Below are 10,035 nucleotides of genomic sequence, written 5' to 3'. Positions count from 1 at the left end.
TCACTAAGCAGAGTTCAGCAGATCAGAAGGGTAGGTAACATATTGCGAATATTTCATTATAGCGTCCGCCATTATGGCGCGTAAAAAGCTGGATAGCCAACTTTTTATGCGTCATAATGACAGGTGCGATAATACAAGTTCGTAATGAATCACCCACTTTTTGGACATCTCCGATTATGTCAGTTTTGAGGAAGACTGTAGCTCTATCAGTCGAACTCAAACAAGCTCGGAGCTGCAGGCAATGACGCAGCGGCAGCGCCCGAATGAGATGGTCAAGTCGATTTTCCCGACAAGTCACGTCGTGGTAGTGGTGATGGACGATGAGACTTGTCTCACCCTGGATGGCAGCGACTGGCAGGGCACTTTGTATTTTACTTTCTCCACGAAGGAAATGAGCACCAAGGGGAAGTTTATTTCACACATCAAGTTCCACAAGAAGGTGCTGCTGTGGCTGACAATCAGCGAGAGTGGGATGTTAAAGCTGCTCTTCGTTCGCTCCGGACTGGCCATGCGTCGTTCATCTAGATATACCTCAAGGCCGAAGACGCGGTGTGAAGCGATTGTTGGAGGAGATGGAGCGGCTGAATATCTATGTGGTACCCAAGTTGACGAACCCGTCCAACGTCCAAAAGTTGCGTCCCATCGAGGATTTCTGGGTAAGCCTAAAGCGTTAGATGTACTCCAACAATTTTGTCGCGAAAACTGAGAAGGAGTAGATAAATAAAACTAAGAAAGAATTAATAACGTGTCTTCACGCATGTTTTCGTCCGCCATTGCGAATGTTCCGGTTAACTGCCGGAAGGGCGTAGAATTTTTTCGCGAGTAAGCTAACATAATTACCTTCCATGTGAATTTAATCAAACTCAATTATTTGCCTTACCTATTTTTTACCGCCACCCGAAAACTCAATTTTTCACCGCATACGTTAACGTATGAAACGACGATGTGAGACAGGACAAAGTGATGGTTGCGTTTTGGTTCTGAAGTAATTTCACTAGTCCCCAGTTCACCAGTCTAGTTAGGATCAAGTCTACACCTTTGAATTCACTCTTCTTAATAGGGATACGTTCTCAATTCGACAAGCAACAGGAGTCAATTCCAGTGACTTTTTTTTTATTTAAACAAATACTTTCAGTTAATATTATAAATTTTGCTTGTTTTCATCTCATCTCTATCAATTTTCGACTCAGCGCAGTGTGTTGATTTTTTATTTGATTTTCTCATTTTACTGTTTTTTTGTTGTTGCTGTATAAACCTTCCCCACTCTATATATATAGCACTGACTCCTGATCGGTAATAATTTTTTTTTAGTGTGAATTTACTGATTTTGCAACAATGTCTAATGGGGGAAAGCCATATAATGCAAATATCTAGAACAATAAACATATCTACCAATTGAGGGTTTTACATAACTTAGTTTAAGTTACATCTTGAACGTTAAACAATATACAGCGGAAGGTCAGAAAAAAACTGAATTTGCCCCAGTAAAATTAATCGCTAAAGTTATGTGGGGGCGAGTATAAAAACAGACAAGTTATGTTACATACGTTTAATCAAACAATCTCCAGCTTCAGAACCAATCATCACTTTATAAGTTAACTTCCAACAAACGATGATTTACTTTCCTGTTTTGTTTGTATTTTTTTATGCTCATGTTGAAATAACAGTTTGTGTTACATAAAAGAATGCAGTAATTTTCGTGCACAAAACGGTCGCAAAATGGTACCAGTTTTTTTTATTTGAAGCGGTCTTCACTTTTGATTTAAATTTTTCCGCCATAATCATAGAATAAGTAGTTGGTATCGGTAGAAATAAAGTCTGTCTTTAAGATTAACTGTGGGCGTGATGATGGGAAACTTGGGGGGCGCTCAACAAAATCTGCTTCCGCAGAACTGACTTCCGTTCGTACTCTGCCCGATTGCGTAAAAATCGCAACCGATGCAGATTTCCTGTATAAAACATGCCATCAGCTAGCTGTACTAGGGGTTCTATTTAGTAAGTGCGTGTATTTTTCTTTTCAACTATGTTTGCCTGACTGTGTCGGGTATGTCCTCTACGATTGGTTTATTGTAAATTTGTATTGGTTTGCTTTATATACGTTTCTTTCTCCGATTTTGCTTCATCTTTTCTGTTAATTTGTATTCTTACAATCAAAACTTATCAATACAGTTATCAGTAATTAAAGTAAAGATATTTTTTGAAAAGAATAGCGCTCAACCATCATTGCCGTCGTGTTTTCGTTTCTTTCCCCTTGGTTCCGCCGAATCATCTGCTAGGACAGAAAAAAAAGAACACCGTTATCAATGAGGCAAGTATTATGGATATTGGAATATTACCTTCACCATCGGAGACAGCCTTTTCTGCGGCCGCTTCCCCTTCGCCTTCTGCTTCACCGTCGGCTTCACCCTCACCATCATCCTCGTCCTCGTCAGTAGGCTCGTCAATGTCGTCCCCATCTTCGCCGTCTTCTGCGGCCCAATCTGAGCCATCTTCTTCGAGGTTCTCACTGTAGACCTGAAGTGAAATTGCAGTGTGTAAAATTGTGTGGAAGAATTTGCAAAAAATAAACTTACCTCTGCCAGGGAAATATCATTCTCATCATCGTCGTAATCGGAATCAGAATCATCAAGGCTGACTTCTGCAAAGACACCAAAGAACAAAGAAACATTAGCAGTACGCTCTGTGGGCTTCGGGACGAAACTAACTCTTCGTCAGCTGCTGGTTGCGCAGAGCGAAGCAAATTTGATTGATAAACGCTAGCAAAGAGAGAAACATCAGCAGCAGCGATCCCAAGGATGGTTTTTCACTGTGTTCAACTACTGTTGGCTGTTGATCGTCATTCTTTTTCTTAATTTCTTCGTATAAAAGATCGATATCATCTTTAGCATCCGCCATATCGGCATTTGAAATATCTTCCTTTCGAATCTCCAATTGACTAAACTTAGAATCAAGCCCATTAACAAACTCTGATTGGTTGCTGTTAGTCGAGGTTTGTCGTTTCTGTTTCAGTTTCAGCTCAAATCGTGCCAGCTCACCCAGATCGAACTCAATGCCGTTGATGGAAAAACATGCGTTGTCTGCAATTTTCCCTTATTTGAGACAGATTCTTCTGACTACTTGGCGACGTAATTTTGAACTAATCTATCTAAACCTCAATTAAGCTAAACTGCTGCTTTTGAAAAGGGAACAAAACATTCAGTACTAACCATCTTCATCCTCTTCCTCTCCGCCTCCATTGACTTCATCTTCTTCGTCTGAGGGAGCCTCAGCATCGTCTTTGTCAAAACTACAAAACATAGAAACAGAATATGTTTGAGATTTTAAATGTAGGAAATTCTCCAATAATTGTTACTCACCCATCCAAATACTTGAGCGAAGGAATCAGCGCAAAGATCTTGTCTCGGTATTCCTCCGTCGTTGTGATCTCATTGTTAAACAGATCCAGCACTTCCAGATTTTCAAATTCCTTCAATGGTTTGAGTTCTTCAAATTCCTTAATTCGGTTGCCGGACAAGTTCAGATGTGTGAGCTTGGGGCTGCCGGTCAGGTTGTTGAGCCCGTTCGAGATCCGATTGTCGGACAATTCCAGCTTGCGCAAATTGGGCAATTTGGGAAAGCTCTTCAGCGATACCAGACCGACATTGATGAGGCTGAGCACTTCCAGCGCAGTGAAGCTATCGGTGAGACCCTCGATGGCGGTGCTGCGACAGTTGTCCAAAATGAGCTCGGTTATCTGATCGGATGACAGTGGAAGTTGGGTTAGTGATTATGGGGAAGTTGTTTGTTGTATGTAGGAAATTGAAAATCAATGGTCGAATAAATTATTCGCTTAGAGGAAGTAATCGAATGATAACCCGACTCTCGGAAGCTGTTTCTTTTTACTCATAATGAAAGTTCCCTTCATATTAACGAAATTCTGTGACAAGTCGAAATCTTAGCTTTGAAGTTCTTTTTAGTAGGCCGTCTACAAGTACAACTAAACACTGCATTACATAACATGGTTAGTCTTTCTTGACGAGGGCCTCCGTTCGTAACTCTCAAGTTCATAATTTATGCACGTTTATGGTCGTGTTACTGAGAGCACCTTCAGAAACTAAGGCCTTGTACATTAACCTACGGCCGGGCGAATCGGTTCGCGCCGCTTTTCGCGTCTACTATGGCAAAAGCCTAAGAGGAATCAGTATCGAATTGCCAGTTTGGTAGAAAAACTGATATTTAGATGAATACTTTAATTAAATACAAGTAAGGTTTGCATACTCCTTCAATATTTTTTTCCATTGTCTTCAACAAAATTGAAAACAAGTTCTTCTTTATCTACTTTTAATGTTTAAGTAAAATTGCTGGTAGTTTATTTCAACATTATTTCGAATATCCTAAATAAGAAATGTGTCTTACACACTAAAATTTAATTACTGGAAATTCAACAGCTAAAAATTTAGTTAACAGTATTTTCAAAAATTCAATTGAGAGATAAAAAAGTTCATGAATTCAAAACTTGCTGTCAGAAGATCAGTTGAATTTTAAAAACTATTTCTTCTCAATTGAAACGCTAAAAAATTGAATAAAACTGAATTTCTAGCCTATTCATGAAACTATCCGTGTCCTGTCTGGCCCATGTGAGATCCATTCATAAATGCCAGTAATACATACTTGGTATACCGATTAAGTTAGCACATAACGGTCACTGGACAATCAGCCAAGTAGTCAAGTAGCGGTTTCGAATTCGCGGGTGTTTTGGGGAATCCTGCGATCGAGATAATACACTACTACCAGTATCATTTGCCCTCTTCGTACGTCATTCGTCGATTAAAGTGCTAGAAGAGTTACGAACCAACACACGGAGATAGTACTCGATGTTCGAAATGTGCTCGGTTCCAACATATGCGTATGCATGCTATGCTATAGTGGACCGGAAAGGCCTTGAATTCTGTTTTCTGGACAACGTGGATATGGTAATTGCGCAACAACTAATCCGTTGCTTAGAAGTTTAAAATTAAAGAAATAATTGTTCGTATTCTATTCCTGACACAGTTTAAAGCAACCCCATTTTCATTGTTTTATGATCACCAATTTACGTATTGATAACAAACATTAACTGGCTTTGGCAGTGCTTAGAAAATCGATCATTCTCAAGAGTGTTTACATTTTGCTCGTCGATAAACCGCTGCACAGCAAACCGTAATATGGCACGCACACAGGCTCGAAAGTATCGTCGAACAAAGGCTTCACACTCATACAGATACGAGGATCTCAATTCAACACTCGCTGAGGAGCAAGCATGGACCAACACCACCACCTGCCGACAGCAAAGTAGTAGCGTTTGAGCGTTCACTCGATCAAGCAGCACTGTTTGCTGATATGCCAGGTGCAGATGTCGTTATCGGTGTCATTTTCCGAGCGGAAGTGTGCCCTAAAAGCCCTGTATCGGTGCGTTGCAACGCGTCCGATCGTTTGATGCCCGCGGGGTCCTTGCGGCCCAGGAAAAGTGCCAGAAAAACCAGTGCCAAGTGGAAAATTTTTCACTGCTAGTTACAGTGAAAAAGCAAGATGGCCGTAATCACTGTCTGGTTGGCGTGGTGAGTGCTTATGAGTTGCGTTTGGAAAAGATGTGTACATATGCCCGTAGACACACGCACACACACATCGGTTCATCGACTCTAGCGGGATGTTTCTCACTGGCGAGTGGCTCGACTATTACGAAACGTCGTAATAAAAGTCGGTGTTCGCATTGTATCCTCTCGTCTAGCCTAACCTCTGTGTATGCGACGTTGGTGGGGCGCCGGTTCGGGGCTCTCAGTAAAGTTCCCGATGTGTCGCGTTTTTTCTAAAGCAATATGGCGGCGAAGTTTTCATGTTTGATAAATCTTTAATTATACTGATTTAGATTAATGCACTCATTGCAGTCGGAATCTAGTTGACTCTAAAGAAGGCTTATAAACTTTATTTGGCCACTAAAGCCTTAGAGGTGCTTCAGAACCCGAGCATGGACTCAAATCAAGATACCAAGTTTTCTCGATAAATCGATGTACAAAGCGCGAAATTTTTCGCTGATAATGAAATGGACATAATGTAAACAAGCGACAATGGAAATATGCTTTTTTGCACAATAATACGATCGCAAAGTGTGTGAGCTAAACAAACGTCTACTTCAGAATAAGATTTTTTGAATTAACAGAATTTTCCAAATTTACATCATAATTGGAGAACTTTTTACTCGTTCATTTCTAACAGTCGGCAGCAAATTTGATTATTGATTAAACGTACAAATATCAACATGCAAGAAATCAAAAACATTTTTTTTTGCAGAACAGCTTGAATAACAGAGCAATGGTGTGCAACACTGCAGCCATGTTTTGAGCCCGTTTTAATGGTCAAAATGACCGCAATTGAAGGCGTTGCTTTTTTGTTCAAAGTTGTCATTTATAATGTGGATCCAAAACTCTATATAAGGGAAGAACGTGCTGTTCTTGATCAGACCAGAATCTATCTAGTTTTAATAAAAAAATATCAAAATTACAACGCATCCTCGCGTTTTCTATTCGCAAATATGCGTGCCTGCTGCATACACACACGCATCAGGCAGTCGAAAATGATGGGCACGGTGGCGAAGCGAGCCAGAGGGGCAATGTCTGACGGGTGGGACAAGGTTGGACCCAAGAGGAAACAACTTTCATCATCACTGCTGCTGGGTAGGACCAAATCAGGTGGAATTACGTCGGAAATCTGGTCGATTGTAACAAAGCTTACCTGATCATCAGCGCGTCCGCGTTTTTCCAGTGCTATTCTCTTTTCCATTGTTTGTGTGGCGGTTTCGTTCGCTTTTATTTTCTGCTCAAAGAACTCAGAGGCCTAGTTGTCCTCGGCCGCAGACACAGGCGAGATTGTACTCGGTTTCGGAGTAGAAAAAAATCAACAGATTATTGCAGCCCACTCGGTTGCAGGTTCCTTCCGGACGTTTTTCGGGACACTTTCAACGCAAAACCCTTAACTTTTCCCTCGAAATCCGACTCGTTTTTCTTCACACTCTGGTTTGTGTAAGTTGCTATCACACGATGAGCACTTTTTCACTACTTTTCGCGTTGTGTATTGGGAATGACCGCACACAGCACAACCAAAGCAAGCAAACGTTTGATTAATTTTTTCGATCACCGAAACTCTGTTGGTCGATTTTTTCGCAGTTAATCGACTAACGGGCTCTCACGGTGGCAACTATCTTTGTCTCTCCAGTTGTTATTGCCGCTGTGGTTTGATTTGTGGCTCTGTCGATTGACAGGTGAGCGCTCGCGTATGGGTGTGTGCAATCACCAAGAGCACCAAGCATAGAAGCATGTGTGATATAAAAAAAACTCGATCAAAGTCGAGCGCGACGGTGGTGAGTACCACCGGTTTGAGTTAATGCGATAGCAGTGTTGAACGGTAATATTAATTCACCTAAAGGCGAAAATACAGCATGTTTAGCTATATTAGTTTTTATACAGGGAGTAAGGGAGCTCACTTAATGGGTGATAAAGGACCCTATTTGATGAAAAAATCCTTCTACGTATAAGGACAAAACTTAACTACTATAGAGTTATTCACTTTTTTCAGTTTTCGGTTATGTTTGACTTCACCGAGGTCTAGCAGAAGAAGTATTATAGCTAGCTTGATTTTGTAGGGTTCGTTGGAATGTCGTAATCAATAGTGTCTTATAAACGTCGAGTTAGAGAAAATAAGAAGCACTTAGGAAGGAACAAATATGAAATCAAATGTTTTTTGAGAACTAAACTGCAATTCTTCCTCTAAAATGTGTGAGAAATAGGAATTTTGTTGTTAACTAAATTAATTGATTTTCAAAATTTTCTAGCGTCATTCAATTGTTAAATCACGAATTAAAACTGCTCGAAATCTGATAGAAATCGCTACATTGACGGTTCGTCCATATACCAACCGTCATTGTAGCGATTTGGGGCGATTTTTTATTTTTCATTTAAAAATCGAAGGACAATGATATTAAATTTTCAAAAATCAGGTTTTGCTCAGAAAGTTACACTCTTTTACATGATATATATCAAAAATCCGTGAGTAGCTAAACAACACATTGAATGACAACGATAGAAAATTTTAGAAAACCACGTTTTGCTTAGAAAATGCAGCTCTTTCATGTCGAATTCGCGGTGTAGCTACACTTTTTCCGGACTACACTTTGCAGCTTCAGATAAAACATTTCCAGTGTAGTTGCATTGGTATGCGTTATAATGAGATAGCTATCAATTTGTTTTGTTTTGGTTATTATCGCCATCGTCATTTTGTTTCGTTTCCGTTTCATATGTCCATCTCACAAATGTGCTGAAAAATAATTTACCTGACACTTTACCACGTGGAACGAGAAGCGAAACAAACCAGTTTTGACACATACGAGTGAATGTGTTGGTAACTTCCTACAGTACACTCTGCTTTTTTCGGGTGTAGTCCGGGACAGAAAAAGGGTAGTCAGAGACAGAAAAAGTGTGCCTCTTCGAACATAAATCCTGAAAAATCTTCGTCCTTATTCGAAACGTTACACTCATGCGCCACCATGTGAGCTTATTGCCTACTATCTTATTTTCGTAAAACGGTTTTTGTCTTTGCTATTGGGTGTGTACGCTTGCTTAAATCAACACAAGCGGCATTACTGATGGTTTTTGTCTCTGATAATGAATGTGCACGCTTGCTTATAGCGACACTAGTGGCATTATTGCCAACTAAGCAAAATTTCAAAATTATCGTTATTTTTCTGGTCGATGAAATCGTCATTGAGTGGTACGTCTGTTTGTCTGTGCTAATAGCTAAATAAATTTGTATGCCGTCAAAAGTAACTCCATTTTCTGAAATATTCCAAATAATGATGAAAAGTTGAATTTCTCACCAGTTTCAGCAATTAATTTCAAGCGTGTAACCACAGAGAACAGATATTCATGTTCATATGAAAAAAAAAAATGAAATTCGTGTGTAAAAATTTGAATCCAAATACGTTAATACACTAACGACATCTGTCTTGATGAAATATCGATAATATTGCAGTATCGATATTTCATCGATATCAATGCTTGGTTTGCCAGTGACGCGAGCGCCACATAGCGGGAGCATTACCACTTAGAGTTAAATAACGGTTGCATTTTTTTACACATCCTTAGAAAATAAGATGAACGTCTGTGGTGTAACTATAACACCGAAATGTTTTTTTTTCTCAATAAGGCCGATACAAATTTCATTTTCATTTTATGTCAACCTAACCCCCCCCCCACCCCCCTTCAAAAATGTTGAAAATTGGAAGTGGAAGAAAAAAAAGTTCAAGCCGTTTTATTAATATTATTGACTTTTCGACAGCGTAAATGCTTAATTTAGCAACAAACAAGTCCAGTGACAGTGAAAGTGTCATCAAAATGCAAGCCAAATGATTAATAATGATAATAATGCTTTGAGTAGTTGTGAACTACTTCTTAACGAGCATGACAAAGATAATTACATTGTAAACGAAATACTAAATTTCATTTCAACCATGAACCTAGAGAAGGTAACGGTTCAATGGATTCCAAGCCATGTTGGTATTATTGGCAACGAGAGAGCTGATAAGGCAGCCAAAATGAGCTTGGAACGTTCTTCAGTTGAACCGTATGGACTGACCCTTAGTGACATAATAGTAACTAGCAAAAATGAACAACTGGAAGAGTGGAACAGACTTTACAAACTAGTATCAGAAGACAAAGGGAAAAAACATTTTGAAATAATGGATAAGGTTCAGTTGACACCATGGTTTCACAAAATGCCCCTCAACACAAAACAAATTGTTCAAATTTCACGAATCAGGACTTTTCATACCGCAACTAAAGAAAGACTTCATAGCTGAAACTTAATACAAACAGGACTATGTAACACTTGCAACATTGAAGAAAATATCATACACATCTTATACGAATGCACACAATATAATTTTATCCGCCAAAACATCCAATATTGCAAAATAAAGCAGCCTTTCTGCCGGTTCTTAAGAGAAAAATTCACAAAGAGTACAAACAA

General features: G+C 39.5%; 1 protein-coding gene across 2 annotated transcripts; it reads right to left on the bottom strand.

Annotated features, from left to right (window-relative positions):
- Window positions 1–1,096: 1,096 nt before the first annotated feature.
- On the bottom strand, window positions 1,097–7,151 carry LOC129723349 (acidic leucine-rich nuclear phosphoprotein 32 family member A). 2 transcript variants are annotated; one of them, XM_055677526.1, is made up of 6 exons: window positions 6,748–7,145; window positions 3,357–3,733; window positions 3,207–3,286; window positions 2,574–2,638; window positions 2,337–2,514; window positions 1,097–2,269 (listed from the first exon to the last, which is right to left on the bottom strand). In XM_055677526.1, the coding sequence occupies exons 1-6, from the start codon at window positions 6,793–6,795 to the stop codon at window positions 2,214–2,216; spliced, it is 804 nt and encodes a 267-aa protein (XP_055533501.1). In that variant the 5' UTR covers window positions 6,796–7,145; the 3' UTR covers window positions 1,097–2,213. The 2 variants fall into 2 exon arrangements, with proteins under 2 accessions (XP_055533501.1, XP_055533499.1); XM_055677524.1 differs by lacking the exons at window positions 1,097–2,269; window positions 2,337–2,514; window positions 2,574–2,638 and adding an exon at window positions 2,686–3,077 and having other exon boundaries at window positions 6,748–7,151.
- Window positions 7,152–10,035: the final 2,884 nt, after the last annotated feature.

The sequence above is a fragment of the Wyeomyia smithii genome, chromosome 2 (assembly GCF_029784165.1).
Source record: "Wyeomyia smithii strain HCP4-BCI-WySm-NY-G18 chromosome 2, ASM2978416v1, whole genome shotgun sequence".
Lineage (NCBI taxonomy): Eukaryota > Metazoa > Arthropoda > Insecta > Diptera > Culicidae > Wyeomyia > Wyeomyia smithii.
The sequence above is the reverse complement of the archived record's forward strand: the minus strand, read 5'-3'. Positions and strand labels throughout refer to the sequence as shown.